This window comes from Leiobunum rupestre, chromosome 11 (genome assembly GCF_980474605.1).
Source record: "Leiobunum rupestre chromosome 11, qqLeiRupe1.1.hap1, whole genome shotgun sequence".
NCBI lineage: Eukaryota > Metazoa > Arthropoda > Arachnida > Opiliones > Sclerosomatidae > Leiobunum > Leiobunum rupestre.
Genome location: NC_143394.1, coordinates 19,528,801 through 19,552,259, shown reverse-complemented (window position 1 = coordinate 19,552,259; position 23,459 = coordinate 19,528,801). Strand labels below are relative to the sequence as shown.

Sequence of the window (23,459 nt, the reverse complement as noted above, 5' to 3'; positions counted from 1 at the left end):
TAATTATAATTTTTTTTTTCATATTTTCTATGATTTAATGGGGATGCTAACTAATGATGTTCCCGCTAGGTTCGTGACCAAGCTAGCGGTCCTCTAAGCAGACGACGGATAATTTCGGCATATAAAAGAACGCGTCGTCCGCTTAGAGGACCTCTAGCTCAGTCACGAACCTAGCGGGAACATCATTAGTTAACATCACCGACACCACCACTTATTTCCAAGACTGCTATCTGAGAGAGTGTTTAGCGGGTGTCTGCTTTATTGTCTGTAACTCTGTATACAACTATACATTTAAAAAGAACCCCTTTTTTAAAATTTCTTAAATATTTTCATATTTTACTAAATAAAATTAAGTTATTTTTATATCAAATCGTCGTTAATTAAATCACGATAAGTTTAATTTCACACAACATATCAATCCAATAAAAAACAATATGGAAAATCCACGTGAAAGACGAATTAAGATAGAATATTTAGCTGTGGGTTCTGGTTTAGTATTAACCTTAATCAGATGTTACATTAATTGGAAATTTAAAGTATTCGTAACCAATGAAATTATCGGAAACATACCATTACTGTTACTTTTCATTGCTAGTAAGTTGGAAATTTTAAATCAAAATTGTCATCATTTGAAACATTATTTTAAAACTAGGTATCATTGTTACTCTGATGTCACAAATTCATAAAATTGAAAAAAGATTAGAAGAAACTATGACGAAGGATAAGATAAATATCATTCAAACCCGTGAAAATGCTGATCTAGGGCTCACTAATATCACCCTATTGCCCTGTTCGCTCTTATTTGGTTTATTATGTTACAATCAAGAAACTAGCTGTACAAACTGCTATTATATATTAATAGCGAAACAATTTGTATTAAAATCAAAATTCTTTAGATATCTATACAGTCACAACTGTAATATCGCAAGGCTACCTAATTTTGAGTGTAGTTTTGCTTTGGAAAATGAGTAGTCAAAAGTTTGAGCAACCAAGTATCACTTTCCTTCTCTTATCGACAATGGGAACCTCTGTTTCAGTTATTTTTATAATGGGAAAAATAACTTCACTAAGTAAGCTACACATAATCATAAAGGAAAGTAAGATTTGAAAAGGGTGATTTCATACTAACTGGAACTACATCACCATGGGTAAAATTACAGGCAGTAGTTATTGATAAACAAGCACATTTTCCAGGAAATATTTGATTACTTAAGATTTACTCATTGTAGGATAAAAATTATAACTAGAAAGAACGGATGAATTTATCAAAATTTTTGAAGTTATGAAATAATGAACAAAAAGAAGGGCGAGTGTCCAGTGGCAATTTAAATTCAATTAGATAACATTTTGAAAAGCAATTGAGGCTGGTTTGATACTCACTGGGACCAAAAAAAGGGGTAGTTTGATCATATTGTGCCCAGAATAAGGAATCATTTTTTCCAAATCTTAACAGGAATAAGGGGAGAGCTGTTCCAACTTAAGATCAGAAGGAGGGTAGTTTCCACATTTACAATCTTACTTTCTTTCATTGTGGACAAACTTAATGCAAACAAATTTAAAAATACATAATGTTATTTTCATATATTAGGTTACACAATCAGCGGCCCTATATGTTTAGCATCCCAGTTTTGTTTTTTGACTATCTGGAGCGCCTTAGTCAAAAAAGGTTCAAAATCGTTTACCATTGGTGAATCTGTCGTTGTGTCGCAATCTGGTGCAGCACTCTTCACAGCTTGTCTATTGTGGTTTCTGAACAAAGTAATCTTGAACTTAAGACAAAAAATTCTGAAAATTTACTTAAAACTGTTGGTTTTAGTTTTTTGACATTTATGCTGAAAATTATCCAAATTCATTAGGCGAAGAGATAACGCAATTTTCTGTGGTATACCATTTGGTCATTTTCAGAAATGTACTTCTCAATGTACTAACAGTAATCTTTCTTTAACCAGATACTTGCTATTGGCTGTGGTACTTTAGTCATCATTACTTTCACATCTCCATTTGCCAGAAGTCCTTATGTGTTCTACATTGCTGGTGGTTCTATAGTGTCTCTATTAATGTACCCTTCATTATTCACCGTTTTTAAACAAGAACCGATTTTATGGCTACTAGGTTTTGCATTGCAAACTCCTCCAAAGGTAATATGCTAAAACGATTGTGTAGATGGCAGCAACTGTCAACGCACCATTTTCAACATAATAACAGGAAACCCCTCGGAGCTAAAGAAGCGATATAAAGCTGAATTCTCGCAAAAACTAGCTTTTAATCATGACATTAATTTTCATTTCATTAAACTCCGGAGCTTTTTATATTCTTAGCTACTATTTTACTTAACAGATATTCATGATTTTCCATTGGGCCACATGTTCTGTTCTGGCATTATCCATTGTGGCTTGGTGCAATTTTAAGGAGACAACTGTCACAACCATAGTTCGGAAGTATTTTCACATAATAGTGATAATGGTCTACTTACCAGCTCTGGTGTGGGAAGCCAACTTACTGTTCCTGGCCAGTAGCGTCGCTTTCGCAATATTCCTTATTCTAGAAGTATGTGTTTTCATTGGGTATTTGTTCCAAAGATTTAGTTGTATAATGCGATTTTCAATCCATATAGTTGATTCGTATCTTGGAGATCCCACCACTGGGATCTCTACTGGATTCCAGTTTAAAAATATTCCTTGACGATAAAGACACTGGCCTCCTCATTTTGACACACGTCTATCTCCTCTTCGGTTCTTCAGTTTCACTTTGGCTGCTGCCATTAAATTACAAAAATTCAGGTGCTTAACATTTTCATAACGCTTTGTAATCAAGCAACTGTTTAGCAGCGCACCCAGGATTTTTTTCGGGGGAGGGGGAGAGATAAGTCCCAAAACATTTTTAGGTAATGATAAGCAAAAAACGTTTTATGAAGGCTTTGGTCATGCTTATTTTCTTCTTCTGGCAGGGGTAAATCAGCAATAGACCGTTTCGCAAAATGCTCACATGAAGCCCTTAGAGGTTCGATTTTAATGCTTTTATTTGTACTTTATGGCGCCAGTGTAAAGATTTCTTTAACAGATGTTTACTGTACAAACTATAAAAAAAAATTCAACAACCACGGAAAAATTTAAAAAATTTTGGTTTTTAAATAACTTAAAATTTCTACTTTCAGACTGCTAGCACCATCACGTAAGACTTACGAGTATTAAAAAATCTACCTCAAATGGCATAACCCTTATTAAAGGATCTATTCTTTTGTCATATTTAAAACGGTCTATTGAAGGCCCACGTGAGAACCCTTAATAACAGATTCACGGCAAAATATCAACACACCGTGAATTTTAATTTCCGCAAAATAATTTTGACACAGGAATTTTCAGTAGGGCTGTGCGAGTATTCGATCATCATCGAGTACCCGACCTCGTAACTCGGTTAAGAAGTCGTAACTCGGTTAAGAACTCGTAACTTTATATACTCCGGTACTCGAATACTCGAGTAAGCTGCCTTACTGAATTCGTCTGGTTATTTTTTTTCCATCATGTTCGGGTACTCGGACTATTCGACGAGTATTTCACTAGTTTGTGTTTCCGCTGCAATAATTTCAACGCGAGGCTCTGTGATATTACAATATTAGAAAAGGTTTGTTAATAAAAGAGAGGGTAAAAGGAAGGGAGTGAAACAATGATTGAACGGTAAAAACGGTTTAACCCCCCTTTCCATGACCTTGAGAGAAAGTACAGTTGACAATCGGTTCGTAGTGCGGTTGCGCGATTTTGAAATTCATCGTTCGACTAGTGTTAAGTTTTAGTTTTGGTTTTGAACGTCACTTCAAGTCTTCAACACTTTGGCTTTTCTTCTCCTTAAAGGGGCTCCAAAGCTTGGTGGAAAAAAAAAAGAAAATTGACCATGCTTTTCCTTCCCCCCCCCCCCCAACCCCTCACTTGGCCTCATCAGAGGCGGGCAGAGTCAACCGTAAATTTCGCATTTTACTGACTTTACACACATTTTGCCACCGAACTTTGGAGCCCCTTTAAGTTCGGATGGCGGTTTGGTGGTTTCGCCGCCGTAATGCTTAGGTTACTTAGGTATCAATTTAGAACAGTGTTGCCATATCGTGGGAAATTTCCCATATTGTGGGAATTTTTGGGGTCCATTTTGGCTCTGTGGGAAAAAGGTAATTTTTTTTCAAAAACGTTGATTTTGTGGGAATTTTCATGTTTTTTTATAATTTGGCTATCAATAGAAAGCCCGAAATTATCTAGAGCAGTGTATTTTCGTGAATCTTTGTTTTTATAAATAATATAATAATAATCAACTAGGCTAATACCCAAGGCACCACCTTAGGCCTAAGTCATCAAACGACTTTTGAAGCCATTAATTCAGGTGGCCGGGTTACAATGCGTAGGAGGGTGGTGCCAAGCCCTGCATGCCACGCGAGCCAACAGCTCCCTACACTAGCTATTACCGTTAAAGGTGGTGCCTCCTAATACTACAATCAATCAATGCATAGGCCTAACAACCAAAATGTTTAAACATTTTAATTTCAATAAAATTTAATTTTAAAAAGTTAATTTTTAAATATTTTTGAAAATTATGGCATGTTTTCCGTTGAGTTTTCGTTGGGGCGGGGCTAAATAGGGGTGTGGGAATTTGTGGGAAATTTACTACCCAGCAATGAGAATTTCAACTTTCAAACATTGGCAACACTGATTTAGAAGTGTAAAGGTTCAATACAGTTAATAATTCACAGATAAGTTGATTAAGTTTTAAATCGGTAATTCGTTATGAATTATCATATATCAAGTTTAATACAGTTGTGAATAATGAAGTACACCTTTATGAATAATTAAAGAAAATTACCCGAGAAAAACTATCGTTTTTCTTTACTCGAATAAGGAATTTTTTGGCTTAATTGAGTACTCGATTACTCGACTCGATACTTGACAAAAAATTTTAGATACTCGGTACCCGACTCGATTGCCTAAAACCACTACTCGCACAGCCCTAATGTTCAGTATCGTTTAAAGTATAAAAAAGAAATCGGACATGCGTTGGTGTGTTGATGTTCAGCCAGATTCACTAATAACATCTAAGGCTTTTTTAGGGATTACTCAGTAAAAATTCAGCAATAAAAAAAGCACAATATAATTTAAGGCGATTTATGTAAAATTTAATTTTAACGTGTTGGCTAATACATAGCTCCGTGTAAATTGAAAGGGCTAATTACAATACCAATTTTGGACTACCTTTTGTTAGGTTTTCGAATAGCTACCATGTCTGGGATATTGTCATTGGGCTTCGGAGATACAGCTGCGTCCGTCGGAGGTACTTGGTGGGGGAAAACTAAATGGCCAGGTAAAAAACAGCTAAGAGTACGGTGGATATTATTCGCCTCATGACCTAACATAGTTTCCGACCAAATGTGGACAACGCTTTTGCCGAACTCGGCGAACTGTCCATGGATGAAGTTAGCAGTGGATAGCTATTTGGGGCAGATGAATAATTCCCGCCTTACAATAACAGGGTTGACACAGTTCCTACAAAAATTTGGAATTCTTCGAAAAGTCAAGAAATTTGAAAATGGGTCTAAAAGTCAGGAAATTCAATTTTGGTAGCAATTAGAGAACGTTTATTAAAATTGTAAATATTTTGGTATAAAATGAGTCCGGGAAAATTTCTGGAAGTGATCAGCGGAAATATGGAAAAGCCAGGGAATGTATTTTTGGTTACAAGTTGAAACAGTTTACTAAAATATAGGTTAAAAACTAGTAATTTAAATTGGAAAAAATTGTGGCAACCCTGAATTAAAGCAATTGTTTAAAATTTGATGGTGTTGATTGAAGATGTTTTGTTTAGATTCCAAGAAAAGTTTGGAAGGAACTTACACTGCCATTGTTGTTCAGTCATTCGTTACCCTACTTTTACTTTGGATCAGTAAGGTTACAAAATTAGAGGTCCACAGAATCGTTTGAAAAACTTAGGCGAATTTCAGGTAGCTCCTCCCCTTCCATCACGTGACTCAGACATACCTTTAAGCTTCCGAAAACTTGTGATTATGTAGCCCCAACCTAAACAATCTAGACGATTCTGGGGCCCTTTAAAGTTTTTGCACTTTTTGAGTTTTACAAATAATTTGGAAGTTTTGACCTTTTTTTTTAAAGGGAGTATAGTCTAAATCGAAATTTTATCTGCTAGCACGCGCTACAACTGGTTTTTAACGTAACTAGTTAGCTTCTGTTAATCCTGGTGGCAGATATGTGAAATAAGATTTACCGTTTTCTCCCTTTAAGATTAATTTCCTTTAAGAGCATTTTAAACAAATTTATCCAAAATATTTACAAATTTTAGGTGAAACAAATTGGTCATGGTTTATTGTGAATGGAGTTCATGCTGTTATCGCCACTTGCCTCTGCTGCATTTTGGAAGGAGTGACCACGCAAGTGGACAATTTGGTTTTACCCCTTTTTCTTTACGCAATGCTAGTTCCTTTATAGAACATTATCAACATCATGTTTCCTAACTTCCGCTTTATGATAGATATGTTATTTACACTCTACAAATTGTGATATAATTTTTATATTTTTGTAATAAATTAATAATAAAATATAATAATTTAATAAAAACCGTTTGGTTTTGAAAGTTACTCAAAATTATCTACAGACTGAGGTCGTTAAAATATCGAGTTATAAGGGCTTTATTTTTTTCCATAAATTCTTCCCCGACTGTCTTGCCCACTGGCTGAACGTAGCTGCCAGAACTTGGACAATAGCTTTGGCAGTAGCCGCAGTACAGTCGCGGTACCGCCAACTATATTTGATTTTGATGGGGAGTTTATGGAAACATCTATTCCCGTGCGACCTCTAGAATATAATTGGCTGGATCAGCTATCAAATGCCGGTTTGACCGTTTAAGGAATTGAAAACAAATTGATCAAACTCAATACCCCCTGTAGCAAATTAGAGACCTAAGAACCGACTGCGAAACGACGTCATCCCGACTTAGAACGTACTGTATCATTACGTCGAAACGACTTACTTTTTGATATTTTAAGTGACTGAAAATGACCACATAAAACCGTAAATATAGATATATAAATAGCTATATACATGTATGTAGTTGGTGAAGTCCCATGAACGGGAGTTAAACAATGAGTTTATTTCCGTCAATCGGAAAGCTCTTGAATCTAGAGTAAAGAGTTCTATAGTTTCTTGGGGCTTAGTAAAAGTAAGAAATAAATCTTCATTAATAATAACTTAGCCTAACATATTTAGCTATACGAATGTAACCTACTTGAGCCGAGAGACAGTGGCGTAGCTGATGGTCCGCAGGGCCCGCGGTGCGGGGGGGGGCTCAAGCTTCGGAGGGGGGTCCCGCTAACCATAAAAAAATTAACAAGGGGGGCCTCATAGAGATTTTTGCGGGGGGGGCCTATGAGTTCTCAGCTACGCCACTGCCGAGAGATTTTTTAATAAGGAAACATTATCAGATTGAATATATAATCTTTTTCGAAAAAATATAATACAGAAAGGAAGTTATTTTAAAAATATTTCAATTTGTTTTCTTAAATCGCCAAAGTTTCACAGTTTTGAGCGATTAATTGGCAAATAAATGTTGAATATAAGTCGGCCGTTGCTCGGGCTATAATTGTGTCATGTCTTTTGCAAGTCACGACTCTAAATAGTTCCAATGATAAGACTCTTAGAGTCGGCTAGTGGTTCAAATTGCTAGGTCGCTATACCAACTTTATAAGCGACCGAAAACTTACTCACGAGGAATTCTCAAAAACATTTAAGACTTTTAGAGTTCGTATTTGGACCTGGGGGGCGATTCTGTAAAAAATCGAATGGGAATTCGATCTCGATACCCTATACCATGTCGAAATCGACTTCGACAATTTGCATTGATTTATGCTTATTCGAAATCTTTACCGAATACCATTCGTCGAGATCTCGAAGTTCGAAATGTAGTTTTCGATCGAAAATTGGATTTCGAATATTTACAGAATAGGCCCCCAGGACCGAAAGGCGACTTTTCGATCAAAGCCCGACCTTAAATCGACTCTTTGTGCTACATGGGTAATAATTAAATGTAAGGTCTATTTTAAGTCGGATAATGGTTGGCATACCGACCATAAATAGTCCCAAAAAAGGATTTACGGTTTTTTAGGTCGGCATTTGGTCGTCGACTATAAAGCGACTTTTCGACCGTACCCCGACCCTAAAACGACTTCATGTGCTACAGGGGACGGTTGGATTATTTGAATTAGTTACCAAGCTTTTATTGGAGCCAAGGAGATCCGTTGCAAAAATCACCCAACTACAAATTTTCTACATATTAGCTCTTCGCCTTTCCTTCATTTAGTCAGACTGATTTTATGTTTAAACATAAAGTTGGTGAAACTGGCCGTTTACAGAATTAACCACGCCTTAGAACCATCCTGACAAAAAGGACGATATAACTCTCTAATATGAATGAGTTATCGTTATTAGGCTTAGTTAGTAAATGCTTCGAATATAGTGAATATTTCCCATTATTGTCCACGATTGCTTATTTTACCACAAGTAACATAATAGTATAACTATGACACTCAACGATTTCGGTTAATGATAATCTGTCGTAGAGTACGTGATTGCGTAATCGGAAGTCACGGAAACAGAAAATCGCCAATTCTTTCTCTCTTTGCTGGAGAAATTACTGCCAAATTAGATTGATGGCTATAAATACTATGGCTAACTAAAATCATTAAAGAACTTAACGTTGTGAGAATAGGAATTGTCATACTTATGTTTATGATGTTACTTAAGATTAACGTGTGGCCAGAAGTCCCCCCTACGTTTGAATTGGTTATAAGGGCCCACGTATTCAGCACTAGACACTCTCGATATAAATCAAAATTAGTATCTACGCTACCTGGCGGATAAAAAGAGCAAATAATCCAATCCCTCTCCGCCCTACCACCTATACTACCTCTTGCCATCTACGTATCAGTTTCCGGTTGCTTGCATTGGGAGTTGTGTGCATAAGTTTCAGTGTCACCACCAGGTGGATTCATGTAGCCTAATCGTTTCAAACTTAGGGAGGCCTTGATAATCTTATGGAATGGCCAAAAAGCTATTGTCACTCACAACCACACAAAATTTTTCACTTATCGGCCAAGGGGGCGTATTACTTACTTTGATAACCGAAATGTTTTAATTATATTAGGGGCCATTGTTTCCATCACGTGTAAACAGATTCTGTCTAGAGATATTGCAACAGTTTCGCGACCCTTAATTGTTGCGAGCATGATTAAGGAAAAACTAGTCTTTTTAAATCGGGTTTTGCTTTCAGCCAGACGTTCAAATGGCCTCGAAAATGTGGCCAGCTCTATCGTTTGTGAGTTTAGTAGTTTTCATTGCATTGGCTAATGGTAAGTTATTTTTAATCTATCATGCCAGTTTAATTGGGTAACTGTTTATATATTATATTTTATATTTATTTCAGCAGCGGTAGGAGAACTTGATTCGATATTTCACCAACCTACCATGCCCCCTACCTCGACCAAACCGACGGGCCCCCAAACCGAAAGTACTACATTTACGGGCACCGAAGCTCCCAAAACCACGCAAACCGTCACGGAAGCTCCCAAAACTACGCACACCGTCACCGAAGCTCCCAAAACTACGCACACCGTCACCGAAGCTCCCAAAACCACGCAAACCATCACGGAAGCTCCTATAACTACGCAAACCATCACGGAAGCTCCTATAACTACGCAAACCATCACAGAAGCTCCCAAAACTACGCACACCGTCACCGAAGCTCCCAAAACCACGCAAACCATCACGGAAGCTCCTATAACCACGCAAACCATCACGGAAGCTCCTATAACTACGCAAACCGTCACTGAATCTCCCAAAACTACGCTCACCGTTACCGAAGCTCCCAAAACTACGCAAACCACCGAAGCTCCAAAAACTACGCAAACGGTCACCGAAGCTCCAAAAACTACGCAAACCGTCACCGGAGCTCCCAAAACTACGCAAACGGTCACCAAAGCTCCAAAAACTACGCAAACCGTCACCGAAGCTCCAAAAACTACGCAAACCGTCACCGAAGCTCCCAATACTACGCACACCATAACCGAAGCTCCCAATACTACGTACACCGTAACCGAAGCTACCAAAACCACGCACACCGGCACTACCACGACACCGCAACCCACAACCACTACAATGAAGCCTATGCCTACGGAAAGCCCTAAGCTGTCGGGTGGAGCGGTTGCCGGTATCGTCATTGGCGTTTTGGGTTCATCTGCCATCATCGTTGGCGTTGTGGTGGCGTTGTACAAGAAAAAACTGGAGAAAAAGCGAGAAGATCACTCTAGGTTACTGGAGAGCAGTAATCCCTGAACCAGACACTTGACCTATTTACTGTAAATTACAGCACTGTTTTTAATTTAATAAATGTATTGTGTTATTATTTCGTCTTGTTATGTTACATGTTAAGCTAGAAGCGTAAAAGGTCGCCGCTATGATTATAAATGGGCGTCTGTATTAGGATAAATAGAGCGTCAGTATTAGGATAAATAGAGCATCAGCATTAGGATAAATAGAGCATCAATATTAGGATAAATATAGCATCAGTAATAGGATAAATAGAGCATCAGTATTAATATAAATAGAGCATCAGTATTAAGATAAATAGAGCATCAGTAATAGGATAAATAGAGCATCAGTATAAGGATAAATAGAGCATCAGTATTAGGATAAATAGAGCATCAGTATTAGGATAAATAGAGCATCAGTATTAGGATAAATAGAGCATTAGTATTAGGATAAACAGACCATCAGTATTAGGATGAATAGGGCGTAGATATTCGGGTACAAACGTCGGAGTTTTAAGGATAAGAGGGCGTCGGTATTGGGCTAAAAAGGCGTTGGAATTAGGATAAATAGGGCATCAGTATAAGGATAAACAGGACGTCGATATTAGGATATTTGAGGTCGGAATTAGGATAAACCCGGCTTTAGCATTAGAAAAAATAGGGCATATGTATTAGGATTAATGTGGAATATGTATTAAGATAAATAGGGCATTAATATTAGGATAAATAGGGTGTCGTTATTAGGATAAAAGACTGTTGCTATATAAACTGTTGTGCAGTGAAGGGGGCGTTATGAAGTGAGAACCCGTTGTAATCGTCAATGCAGTCCGTCAAAATGGTACTGTAACCGAATGCCAGAACAATTTCAATCAAAACCCACAAAGACAAATCTACAGGGATTTCATTCAACGCCGAAACCCGTTATCAGATAACAGCGAGATAAGCGACTTAGTTACAAACTGCGAAAAGTAAAAGGTACCTTTACGACAAAGAAAATATTATACGAAAATAGCCTCCAATATTCTGCATATAGGTTGTTAACAGATACAAAAAGGTTGGACTAGAAGAATGACCGCCATGAAACTAACGGTCATTTTCACACTTCTGTTGACAGGTAAGTTGTGAAAAGTTAAACTATAATTATTTTGTAATATACAAATAAATCAATTGGCAATTCTTGTGTATCACCTATTCAAAGTCTTCGAGGGTTGTAGCTTAAATTTTCTATATATAAGTTGAATTGCCTACGTATGTGGTAGTAGTCGCTTAAAGGGAGTATGAACTTCAATATTGATAATGGATCAACGAATTGCACATTTCTACCACCAGGTTTAACAGAAGCTATGGATGTTTGACGCTAGTTGCGTTAGAAATAAGTTATATAGAGGATTAGCAGATAATTTTTCGATTTAGTTCCTAATCAGGCGTACAAATTGAACGGAAATAATTAAAATTCACATGAGAAAATAGCCGAAAATCTTAAAACAAATTGCGTTAAACCAATGGAAATCACGTAAAAATGTGAGGTAAAAATATTGTAATCATTGATCAAAGTTGCTAACCCCAAGCTTGTCTCATTTTACTATATATTTTCACCACTGAGAAATAAATAAATATAGAAATATAAATAAGTATAAGGACTTGAAATTAATAATTCCAGAGATTAGTATGCTCAAAGATCAAAATTCACCACGATATTACCCATAAACTTACTTCACTTGCCCTCACAACAGAAGCAAGAAAGGAGGTGCGTGACAGCAGTTATCAATTTCAATACGTCATCTGGTTTCTTTTCCGCAGGTCTATGAAATTCGCTAGGCCTTGTTTATTTGCGTTTTGGTTAATTTCGTATAGGTTCAGGCAAAGATAATATGGAACTCCGTACGCTAGATTCAAATTTTGAGAGCTTTCTGATTGCCGGTTTACCCACTTCCGGCACGTTACCTCCGAAAATACGACCTACGTCAGCGCGTCATCAAAGTTGGCCGTGTTCTTATCTATAGTTGGTTGCCAATGTTACTGCGGATCTAATTTTTTCGGAGTTTCGGCAGGAAGTGGGTAAGTGCTATTAACTATACGCGCGAGGCAGTTATTTCGAATATAGGGTACCAGGTTTATATTATCTTTGGTTCAGGTTAGCTCATTATATAAATACCAAGGTAAAAATGACTTTGGGTTGTGAGTATATTTTTGATCAATGAAAATTGGGAACAGTCGCTATGTTTAGTCAAAATAACGATTGTATAATTCACGGAATCGCCATCGTGTGGTACTATTTCAATATATTTTGGTGTTACACTACGATATACACATGGTAACTTATTGTTAATTTGTTACAGTTTTTGTAATATTTGATGAAAGTAGAGCGAATACGTCAAACGGTTCAGCTGATGTGTTTCGTACTGAGTCAACACAATTAACATTTAGTAATTTGGAGACATTTACACCGACAACCGAAAAAGTGTCACAAACTCAAGCAAATTCTAAAGATTTAACAAAGAACATTTTATACGAGTCAAGTCGAAATGACGAAAATGTTAATGTGAAATCCGCCTTGAACACAACAATTTCAGAACTACCCACAACCATAGCCATAATTCAGACTAAGACAAAAGTATCAACCATTACGACTGACCCAAAAGCTACAGAAACTAAGTTAACAACGAAGGTTGAACCTGGTTTGACTACCAATGTAGATCCAGGTTCGACTACCAGCGGAAGTCATAGTTCAACAACCAGCGTAGATCCTGGTTCAACTACCAGCGGAAGTCATAGTTCAACAACCAACGTAGATCCTGGTTCAACTACCAGTGGAAGTCATAGTTCAACAACCAGCGTACATCCTGATTCAACTACCAGCGGAAGTCATAGCTCAACAACCAACGTAGATCCTGGTTCAACTACCAGCGGAAGTCATAGTTCAACAACCAGCGTAGATCCTGATTCAACTACCAGCGGACGTCATAGCTCAACAACCAGCGTAGATCCTGGTCCAACTATCAGCGGAAGTCATAGTTCAACAACCAGCGTAGATCCTGGTCCAACTATCAGCGGAAGTCATAGCTCAACAACCAGCGTAGATCCTGGTCCAACTATCAGCGGAAGTCATAGTTCAACAACCAGCGTAGATCCTGGTCCAACTATCAGCGGAAGTCATAGTTCAACAACCAGCGTAGATCCTGGTCCAACTATCAGCGGAAGTCATAGTTCAACAACCAGCGTAGATCCTGGTCCAACTATCAGCGGAAGTCATAGTTCAACAACCAGCGTAGATCCTGATTCAACTACCAGCGGAAGTCATAGCTCAACAACCAGCGTAGATCCTGGTCCAACTATCAGCGTAGATCCTGGTTCAACTACCACCGTAGATCCTAGTTTGACTACCAGTGAACCAGCTGGAACTACAAAAACAACTAAACCAAGGCATAGGCTCTCTGGTGGCGCTGTAGCGGCTATTCTAATTACAGTTTTAGTGGCATCAGCGTCCGTGGTTGGTATTGGACTAGCCTTATGCGAGAAGACTCTGCGGAGGAGAAGGTTCAACAGACGAATCAGGCTCGGAGATAGAGACCCTCTGCTTGAAAACGAAAGTCCTTGAGAAATTGATAATAAATCCTAATCTAATACTCCTAATTATTTCACTCAAAATATGGGACATTTTTAAAACCCAATCGCTTCAAGAGAAACGGGCAAATTGGGACATGACTGTGTAATATAGATGTCGTATTGTATTCGTGTTCTTATCTCATTTAGTAAAGGCGTAAAGTAACAAGCTTTGCATATTGATCGCAGATGGCTCCGCCTGCCCCTTATCTTCAATTGCTCAAAACCAAACTGAAACTAACCAAACGAACCTACGCGTGGAATTAAAAGCTAGATAGAGATAGATTACGGTTGTTAACGCTTCTCAATATTTGTCCAGAAATTAATACGCGGTTTGTAAATTTTTGTTCATAAAATGTACTTAACATTACAATTCTATACGTCTATGAGATTAGCGGGTAAACAAATATTAACTTAAGTTTATGCCAGTCTGTATCGCAAGGACTTAGCATGATAAATGGACTCGTTTTCGGGAAGTTGTGTATCTAACCAAACACGCCCCCCCTAGGCTGCACGGGCCCCAGGTAGTTTGGCTCAGCTACCCCTATTTCCCATCGGGCCCGGGCTCGTCACGGGTCACTGAGCACATGTGCAATTTGCTGAAAGAACACACTTCGAGGTTTGAATTGAGAACTTCAAATTATAAGATTCTTGATGGATTATTCAGTGGATTAAGAAAGAACAACGAACAACGTAAGTTCGTAACAGGTATTAACTACAATTTTATTAAACTTAATGACATTCGTCAAATCGTTTTACGTCTTACAAGGGTTAGAAATATTTTTAAATTAAAGGTGAAACTGTGAATCTAAGGATTAATTGGGTTTTCATAGAATAAAACTATGATTTTAATTTTTTAATATGTTCGGAGCAAGTTATTTAAAAAAAATAAAACAACTTTTTGAAAATCCATTTTTAATAAGAATGGCGTAAGATAAATAGTTGGGTAAAAACTTAAAATCATATTTTCATTTTAGACCCTTAATAACGCTCCAAAAATTATTTAAAATTGGTGGATTAATTAATCATTCTCCATATTTAAAGCGCGTTTTGAATATTATTTATTAAAGTTTCAACACGTAACAACACCTACTCTTATTTTTTAATTTGCTTATTTTGCTTCTGAGATTTGAATTAATTAAAAGACGATGTTTTGAAGTGTGCAGGTTTTTACTCGAGTCCTTACTCCATCTGGTGGGAGAAACCGTTACTAAACCTCCCCAGGTTGGTGATTTCCTTGAAGATGTTTTATTTAAGCCCCTATTGGCTTTGTAAAATCGTAATGCGAAAACTCTCTGTTACTCACTGGCTTCGTGCCCAAATTGTTATTTTTTTAATATGTAAAAGTGCGTTACGACCTTCAAAACCACTAGCAATCTTTAAATTTTGAAATTTGTTCACCCCAGGGCTAAATAGAGAGCCGGCGTTTGTCTGAGGATAAAAACAGGTACGGAGCGATGAAAATATCAAATAATTACTCGGTTAAAAGCGGTACATCGGTCGGTAGGCCCAAAATTGTTATTATTTATCTCGCCTAAAATTCCTAGGCCTATTTCTCTAGCCTAGAATGCTTAACAGCTGATGTAAGGCGTCCCAGGCTGCTCGATCATAATAGGCGCATGCGCAGTTAGGAGAATGAAAGTGATTGGCGATGTTATTATGACGTCAGTGATGATGTAATCTTATAGTCAATAGATGGAGATGGGGATATTAAAACAGATTTTTTCAAACAATGCGTCCTGACATCAGAATGGATACAATTCTGTCAAAGTAAAATCTGAATCATTATTTATTCGCGTCACAGAAAGTAGCTTACTAATAGTTATATTTGTAGGCAATAGATGGCGATGCCGTTATTGAAACGCACTTATTTTACAATATTTTGAGCGCTTGTATCAAAATATAATTTATTATTTTGAGCAAATCCACCAAATGCTCTTCCTAAAGTTTAATTTAGCTTTTAACTTAAAATGTTTATTTTGAAAATAGTCTACTCCAAAAGATTTAATGTATTTTATTAAATTACACAACACAGGTAACAAAACTATACTGCTGTAAAGCCTTGTCTGATATCATTGATACTTTAATGTATGAAAATGTAGAAAACGTATGTCGAAGCAATTCCAATGCAGAGCAAAATCAATTAAGTGTTATTAAGATTCGTTTATATTTTGTTTCCGATGCACGCAATAAATCAATAACTTAGACTACGAAAATGAGGTAAAAACACAAAAACAAAAGTAACTTATATCACAGATATATATATTTAAATAAAATAAATCGATTTTTTGATTACGTTAAGTATATTTTAAGTGTCAAAGTAAAATAAGAACAATTATATCAATTGTAAACTAAAATAATAAACGCCAGGAAATATCATCGTAAAATTCATTACCAGGAAAATTATAATTAAATATATCTTAATCACCCTATCAATTTTAAAGAGCTTTAATATTAGTAAACTAAGAGTTTTTTTTATTACATCGCTATCAAAATCCCCTTGTCCACCGGACACAATATTTCAATCACCCTTTTTAACCAAAAAAATAAATTAATGATAATAATAACCAGAACGAATATTAAAAGAAAAAATAACTTTTGCTAAAGAGTACGCGGACTTTACCCGTTGGACCATGTCCATGGTTGGACCTCCGAAGAAAAACAGGAAAATAAATTTTGTGTATTTCAAGATCGGTAAGGAAATATCTGGAGACAGATGGTGCGAGTGTCCTAATATTAAATTGCTACTAAATTCAAATATCACTATAGCTTCTTAGGGGTCGGGGCAAGCACAAAATATTTTAAATTTTTACGGTCCGGGTCGGTAACGAAATATTTTAAGCTTTTACGGGTCGGCACTAATCTATACAAAAACATAACTTTCATCCAAATTAAAGGGCAACGCAAGCTCTGTGGCAAAAAAAAAAGAAAAAGCACCGTGCTTTTTAACCCCCTACACCCCCACTCGGTACTAGCGAGACCACGCAGAGTTTACCGTAAATTTCGCACTTTGCATACATAGTCACACAAATGCCAGCTCACTTGCGTTGCCCTTTAAACTTTATTTCAGAAATGTGTGTAGATTTCTAGGTGAAAAGAGCTAAAAGTCCCTAAAATAGGAAATTAATCATCTTATGGGCCCTAGTCGTAAAATTCATAATGTGCTACCGAGGGTTTGATATTTCCTATCGATTGACCTATCATTGACCCTTCTAAACCTAACTGTTGGTTAGTTTCGTAAATTTGTTAGTTTCATTTGTTAGTTTCGTAAATTTATTAGTTTCATTTGTTAGTTTAATTTGTTAATTTCAGTTATTAATTTCATTTGTTAGTTTCATTTGTTAGTTTCATTTGTTAGTTTCATTTTTTAATTTCATTTGTTAGTTTAATTTGTTAATTTCATTTATTAATTTCACTTGTTGGTTTGATTTGTTAGTTTCATTTGTTAATTTCATTTGTTAATTTCATTTTTAACTTCTGAATTGCCCTCTAACCGCAATGCAGGTCTCTGAAAAATAAAAATGAATTTGAATTTATACCTCATCTTTTATTTTGTCCGTTATAGAATGAAATCGTGAAATAGTGATTGAATTGACGATTCCGATGCCAAAGTAAAATATGAAGAACAAAATCAAAGTGTATTACCAAAACGTGCGGGGCCTGAGGACCAAGGCCACGGAGTTTTACGACAATGTCCTCAACAACGATTTCCACGTCTATTGCCTCACCGAAACTTTCCTCACGCCAGAGCAGTCGGACTCGGACTATTTCCCGACCAATTATCGCGTCTTCAGGAATGACCGTGCCGGCAAAGGTGACGGAGACCATGGTGGCGTTCTAACGGCCGTTTCCAGAAACGTGAACTTCGAGTGTTTTCGACGTCCCGATCTAGAAGGAGCTTTCGAGGCTGTGTGGTTGGAATTGGACGCCGGAACTGACCTCAAACTTTTGCTGGGGAACATTTATTTACCACCGAAATTATCCACTGAAAAGTACCGCGAATTAACCTTATTACTGGAAACGAACTTGACTATATGGAGCCACGGGGTAATATTACTCGGTGACTTTAACATTCCAGGAGTGACTTGGCCTAGTTCGGATTGTTCCGGTTGTTTGAGCTCCGTCAAAAACAAAGCTCAAACTATCGTGGACTTTTCCCATTTCTGTAATTTAACTCAAATTAACCGCATCGCGAACTACCAGGGCAAGTATTTGGACTTGTGCTTCGTCAAAGAGAACAGCGCCGTCCTCGAAGGATGCGACTTTGCCGTTGTTAAAAGAGACCCTTACCATCCTTCTCTCTCTCTAGACTACACCATTAACGCTTCTCTCAACGAAAGCGACGCTAAGCTGGAGAATCGTGTGGTTCCCCAAAACGATAACTACGATGCGTTAATGAATTATCTAAGATCCATAGATTGGACCCCTGTTTTCCACGCTATCGATGTCGATAATGCCGTTGAAATATTTACCTCGATCGTCAAACGGTCTATGGACTTGTTCGTAACTAAACCATCCTCAATAAACTCTAGACATCGTACTCTAAAATTGGGGTGCCCTTCCATCGCCAAAAGCTTTTCCGATTTCGTTTCTGGAGTGAACAAAGACCGAACTGATTCTCAATTATTTACTTCGACTGTAAAACTGGCTGTGGACTCGGGCAAACCCAAACCCGATTCAGTTAACTCAGGGCAACGTCCTTCGCTATCGAATTCGATCGCCAAGCGCTTCGCAGATTACTTCTCCGAAGTGACCGAAGAACAAAGCGATACCGAATTATTTACATCGACCGTAAGACGGTCTATGAACTTGTTTAAACCTAAACGTGACTCTATTAACTCTGAACAACGAACCCTGAAAACGGACAGTCATCTTACCGCCAAGCGCTTCGCTGACTTCTTTTCTGAAATGACAAAAGACCATTGTGCTCTGGGAGAACCCGTGCTTGATAACAATATATTTCCGAACAATTTCTTTAACTTAAAAATAACTGAAGATGACATTCTAAAGGCCATACAGAAGTTAAACTTTAATATGACGTCAGGGCATGACGGTATTCCTAATTCCATTCTCAAGATCACCGCAGAGATTGTGGCCCCGGTTTTAGTGCGCATCTTCAACCTGTCCCTTCGCACGGGAAGATATCCGAAGATATGGAAGCAGGTTTTGGTGTCTCCAGTCTTAAAGAAAGGTAGTAAAGAGGACCTTGAGAACTACCGGCCCGTTTCAGTCTTGAGTTCGGTGGCAATGGTGATGGACCACGTTCTGCGCGACCACTTATATAACTGGTTTAAGGTCTATTTGCCCGATACCCAGTATGGTGGCGTGAAAGGGCGATCTGTCGACACAAATTTATTATCCTTCTCCAATTACATCGAACCATTCGTAAAGAAGCGTGGCCAGGTTGACACCATCTACGTGAACCTGGAAATCGCTTTCGAGAGTGTCTCTCACCGACGACTTTTGGACAAACTTCTGCTGCATGGTCTATCAGGATCCCTTCTAGAATGGTGCAGAGACTACTTAACCGGACGAACTAACATTGTCGAATTCAACGGTGACGCCACTTCCTTCCGAGTTGACCACGGAATTCCTAGAGGGTCTTCGTTAGGTCCATTGTTTCTCAATATCTACACTTACGACATTGCTCCATTAATAACGCAGTCTCAGTTGTTTCAATTCGGCGAGAGCCTCAAATTGGCCAAACCCATTGCAAACAAGTTCGATTGCGTAGATCTACAGAGCGACTTGGAAAGGCTGAACGATTGGTGTATTAGTAACAACATATCCATCAACCAACAAAAAACCGTAGTGGTTTCATTTTCCAGAAAGGCTAAAATGGTTCATTACGGCTATAAATTAAATGGTATTACCGTAAAACGAGATACTTCGGTTACAGATTTGGGAATAATTTATGACGACAACCTGAACTTCGATTTGCATATTGAAAAGACCGTCACAAAGTGTAATGAAATGCTGGGTCGGTCCTACAGTCTCGCCAAACCAATGAATTCGGAAGAATGTTTTGTTACTCTGTATAAATCCGCCGTTCTCCCTTCTCTCCTGAGTGGCTGCTTGGTCTTCAGTAACGGTAGTGACAATCAACTGTCCAGGCTCGAAACCGTCCAAAGGAAATTTATTTATTTATTAAATTCGATTGGTCTTTCTTCGGAGGAGGAGGAAAACTACGAAATCCAAATGAAAGAATTAAACCTTCTCACTGTCGCGGAAAGACTCGTTGAAGCTGACATTGAATTTCTACATCGAATCGTTACTGGCCAAATTGACTGTCCGAGTGTACTCAATTGCATCAATTTCAACTGCTCTACGCACAATCTGCGCAAAAGGAACTTACTCTATGTCAAGAAAAGCAGTTCGATCTCCATGGACCGTTTAATGTCGAACCATAATAAATTTGCTGTTTCAAATGATATTTTTAACCGTGATATTTTCGATCACAAAAATTAGTTGCGTATGCCACTTCTGTGTTATTAATTACGATAATGTGAATTATATAGAGATATGTATAAAATAATGGTTTTGAAATGAAATTATTTTTGAGTTACGTTGTTTTGATTCTTGCCTAGTAATACGACATCAGATCAGTTCTTGCCTAGTAATACGACATCAGATCAGCTCTTGCCTAGTAATACGACATCAGATCGGCTCAAGAAAATGTACCTCAGACTCAGAGGAAATTCTACGAACGTAAGTAACGTTTTCTGCCAGATGGGGTAAGGAGTCTCTCAGCATCGCGTTGAATTGAATAGAACCATTTGCAAATTCGTATTTTTGGGGGGGGGTGGGATGTAAAACGTAAGTAGCTTTCAGTCAGGGACATTTGGATACCCAAAATTCCCCCTTGTGTTGGGAATATCTTCCAAATAATTAACCGGAGAAAAATGCACCCTCCCCCCCTCCGAAGTTCCCAACTCAATATTGCGGCAGCTAGGTCACGATATCCTTTATCGATCAATGTACTACCATTTTATTTTTTATCCCAAACGATACGATACGAAGGACAGCCTATGCCCAATGTCTGGGCCCCAAAATGCCCAAAATTTATAAATCCACAGTGAGGGCATGATATCACCTTTCTACTGATGTATCATTTTCCATTCTATCGTAAACCGCGTGAAGGTGCGAGGGACGGTAAATGCCCAATTTCTGTGGCCCCGAGCGCCCCAAATTGTATTCATTTAAATGTTGATTTTTATCGTTTTCCCCAGATAAATTCCTAGCTTTCAGCTAGGTGTTTTAATTTTGGTTTAGAACGGTCCCGCTGGGCTTTCAGCTATTGGTTTTAATTTCGGTTTAGAACGGTATAAATAAAATGCAATATGTGGAACAGTGGAAGAAACGCTAACAGGTGAAATAAATTTAAATTTTGTAACTTGCTTGTTGGACTCCGTTCCGGCTTCCAGCTAGGTGTTTTAATTTTGGTTTAAGCCAGGCGCTCACTGCTCTTCGTAGCGTCTCCGTCCTACCTTTAACAAGCCTTTGCCTCGTAACGGATACAATGCCTTGCGGAAGGCAGGACGGATACGAAACGGAGAGCCATTTCATTACAGGCCTAATTTAAAATAGTACAGGCAAGGGCACCTGCACGTGCTCATCAGCTCGAGACTTGACCGCGTGAAGCGGCCTTGCATGCACTATTTGAAATCAGACCTGTAATAAAATGGCAGCTCTCACAAATAAGGATATAAAAGAGTGTATAGATTGAAATACTCCTTAAAAAATCCGCGTACTTATAATGAAAATCAAAAATATCACCATAATGGACATCTGTCATACTCCTCTGAAAGAATGTCATCTCGCGCAATAGGCCTTTCTATAAAGTGACATCGGCCTTCTTGTTTAGATGTATCCATAGATATAAGAAATGTATATAAAGGTCTAAGCCTAACATAAAATACGGAAATGACACCTAGCAGACACCGAGGAAGGCACGTGACCAAGAGCGCGAGCTCTCTTAGCATTTTAGTACTTAGACCTTTCCGCAGGTCGTAGTCTTTAGACACCATCTGTTGGTGACTTTTAGTATAATTTTTAAGCAGGAGACAATGGCTCTCGCGACGATAGCACGAGCTTTCTTACCGATATATAACGTCTTATAAGGATAGCCTGCAGAAATTACGCGTTTCTGCTAGCTGTCACCTCCGTATTAACTCCCTTTGAAATATTTTATCTAGACCTTTATATACGTTTCCTATATCTATGGATGTATCGGGCCCGTCACTCGTGACGTAGAAGTGACGTTTCACTGTGATAGCCAATAGACGCTATCATAAACTCTATTTTTATCTTATTCAACTGGTTAAAAAGTTCCACGCGCTTCTTGATATTTTAGCGTAAATGGGCTCGAGCGATTTCGCTCGTGCTCCCTGAAATGAAAAAAAAATGCGCGAGCCTTTTACGCTAAAATATTAAAGAGCGCGTGGAACATTTTAACAAGTTGAACAAGACACGAATTAAAACTTGACGAGTCGCCCTTTTTATAAAAATCTAACCTTCAAAACTGAACTGAGCTCCTACGTATCTCGTGACGAAAGCGATACATTAAAACAAGTTCGGCAAGCGTAATGACTTAATAGAAAGGCTTATTAAAACTAATTCGTCTGATAATACGTCGTCATTCGCAAACCCTCCCATTTTGAAGCAGGTTTTCACTGTTGATTCACCAACTGAATACCAAACTTGCGCTTTCAAATGCAGCCCACCTAGAAGAGAAGTCTTTTTCGCTAAATCATTTGATCGGTCGTTGATTTCTTTCTTCCAAAAGCTACTAAAATTTTGTCTCTCATTTCTTGCATGTAGTTCGTATAATTCTCTGGCCGGGTTCGATCCCAGCTTGTGGCACTCATGGAAGAAACCTCGGTTGAGTTTGAAAGTTCTCTCCCCGCACTGGTTTAAGGGGTTTTCCCCCGAGTACTTTGGTTTCCCCTTCCATAAAAACTTGTTGAGGTTAACGTTAATAGTTAGTGTAGGGAGCTGTTGGCTCGCGTGGCTTGTCACCACCCTCCTACGCATCGTAACCCGACCACCTGAATTAATGGCTTTAAAAGTCGCTTGTTGATTTAGGCCTAAGGTGGTGCCTTGCTGATTATATGTAATTGAAGTGGTGTTTAGTTGGTAAAAACACAATTTTAATGTTCTAAGTCCCAATTCAGTCTTCACAGTTGTCATCACAATAGGCGGGGCAATCACCACAAAAAAGGGCAAATAGGCGAAACTATACACTCTTTTAAGAAACGTTTACTGGGCGCCGCCATTATCGTACAGACAACCAACGAGCAAGCCCTCTACCGCAGAAATTTCATCCCCCCCAAACCAGTTTTTAATCACCCTCCCCGTAGACTGTAATGTAATGGCGGTCAATTGGGAAGGCGCGTTTAAGAGTATATAAAGCCGCTAATGGACGTCGTTATCTCGTGAATGGGTCTTTCTATCATAGAATGACCCATTCACGAGTTGGGCGGTTTTCCTTCAATTTGGGCGGTTTTCG

At 38.1% G+C, this 23,459-nt stretch overlaps 4 protein-coding genes across 9 annotated transcripts; all 4 read left to right on the top strand.

Moving 5' to 3' along the window:
- Nucleotides 1–286: 286 nt before the first annotated feature.
- On the top strand, nucleotides 287–6,580 carry Dolk (Dolichol kinase). The gene is made up of 11 exons (XM_090162880.1): nucleotides 287–594; nucleotides 653–835; nucleotides 897–1,070; nucleotides 1,589–1,758; nucleotides 1,817–1,882; nucleotides 1,950–2,138; nucleotides 2,338–2,547; nucleotides 2,615–2,780; nucleotides 5,239–5,337; nucleotides 5,839–5,916; nucleotides 6,331–6,580. Exons 1-11 carry the CDS (start codon nucleotides 435–437, stop codon nucleotides 6,474–6,476), a joined length of 1,641 nt encoding a protein of 546 aa, XP_090019006.1. The 5' UTR covers nucleotides 287–434; the 3' UTR covers nucleotides 6,477–6,580.
- Nucleotides 6,581–9,276: 2,696 nt separating this feature from the next.
- LOC149921949 (uncharacterized) lies at nucleotides 9,277–10,443 on the top strand. Of its 2 annotated transcripts, none has more exons than XM_090162981.1 (2): nucleotides 9,277–9,391; nucleotides 9,469–10,443. In XM_090162981.1, the coding sequence occupies exons 1-2, from the start codon at nucleotides 9,325–9,327 to the stop codon at nucleotides 10,371–10,373; spliced, it is 972 nt and encodes a 323-aa protein (XP_090019107.1). In that variant the 5' UTR covers nucleotides 9,277–9,324; the 3' UTR covers nucleotides 10,374–10,443. The 2 variants fall into 2 exon arrangements, with proteins under 2 accessions (XP_090019107.1, XP_090019106.1); XM_090162980.1 differs by having other exon boundaries at nucleotides 9,278–9,391; nucleotides 9,466–10,443.
- Nucleotides 10,444–11,322: 879 nt separating this feature from the next.
- On the top strand, nucleotides 11,323–13,973 carry LOC149921948 (uncharacterized). The gene is made up of 2 exons (XM_090164081.1): nucleotides 11,323–11,462; nucleotides 12,688–13,973. Exons 1-2 carry the CDS (start codon nucleotides 11,417–11,419, stop codon nucleotides 13,944–13,946), a joined length of 1,305 nt encoding a protein of 434 aa, XP_090020207.1. The 5' UTR covers nucleotides 11,323–11,416; the 3' UTR covers nucleotides 13,947–13,973.
- Nucleotides 13,974–14,556: 583 nt separating this feature from the next.
- LOC149921947 (uncharacterized) lies at nucleotides 14,557–20,466 on the top strand. 5 transcript variants are annotated; one of them, XM_090164072.1, is made up of 2 exons: nucleotides 14,557–14,644; nucleotides 17,517–20,466. In XM_090164072.1, the coding sequence occupies exon 2, from the start codon at nucleotides 17,570–17,572 to the stop codon at nucleotides 20,417–20,419; it is 2,850 nt and encodes a 949-aa protein (XP_090020198.1). In that variant the 5' UTR covers nucleotides 14,557–14,644; nucleotides 17,517–17,569; the 3' UTR covers nucleotides 20,420–20,466. The 5 variants fall into 5 exon arrangements, 4 of the variants coding, with proteins under 4 accessions (XP_090020198.1, XP_090020199.1, XP_090020200.1 ...); XM_090164073.1 differs by having other exon boundaries at nucleotides 14,572–14,659; XR_016477429.1 differs by lacking the exons at nucleotides 14,557–14,644; nucleotides 17,517–20,466 and adding exons at nucleotides 15,042–15,398; nucleotides 15,640–15,831.
- The last annotated feature ends 2,993 nt before the right edge of the window (nucleotides 20,467–23,459 follow it).

Excerpts from the sequence above, each read along its gene's own strand:
- Dolk (XM_090162880.1), top strand. The coding sequence starts at position 435 with ATGGAAAATCCACGTGAAAGACGAATTAAGATAGAATATTTAGCTGTG. Across the intron at positions 595-652 it reads ACTGTTACTTTTCATTGCTA|GTATCATTGTTACTCTGATG; the intron begins GTAAGTTGGAAA and ends TTTTAAAACTAG. Across the intron at positions 2,139-2,337 it reads CATTGCAAACTCCTCCAAAG|ATATTCATGATTTTCCATTG; the intron begins GTAATATGCTAA and ends TTTACTTAACAG.
- LOC149921949 (XM_090162980.1), top strand. The coding sequence starts at position 9,325 with ATGGCCTCGAAAATGTGGCCAGCTCTATCGTTTGTGAGTTTAGTAGTT. Across the intron at positions 9,392-9,465 it reads TTTCATTGCATTGGCTAATG|CAGCGGTAGGAGAACTTGAT; the intron begins GTAAGTTATTTT and ends TATTTATTTCAG.
- LOC149921948 (XM_090164081.1), top strand. The coding sequence starts at position 11,417 with ATGACCGCCATGAAACTAACGGTCATTTTCACACTTCTGTTGACAG. Across the intron at positions 11,463-12,687 it reads TTTCACACTTCTGTTGACAG|TTTTTGTAATATTTGATGAA; the intron begins GTAAGTTGTGAA and ends AATTTGTTACAG.
- LOC149921947 (XM_090164072.1), top strand. The coding sequence starts at position 17,570 with ATGAAGAACAAAATCAAAGTGTATTACCAAAACGTGCGGGGCCTGAGG.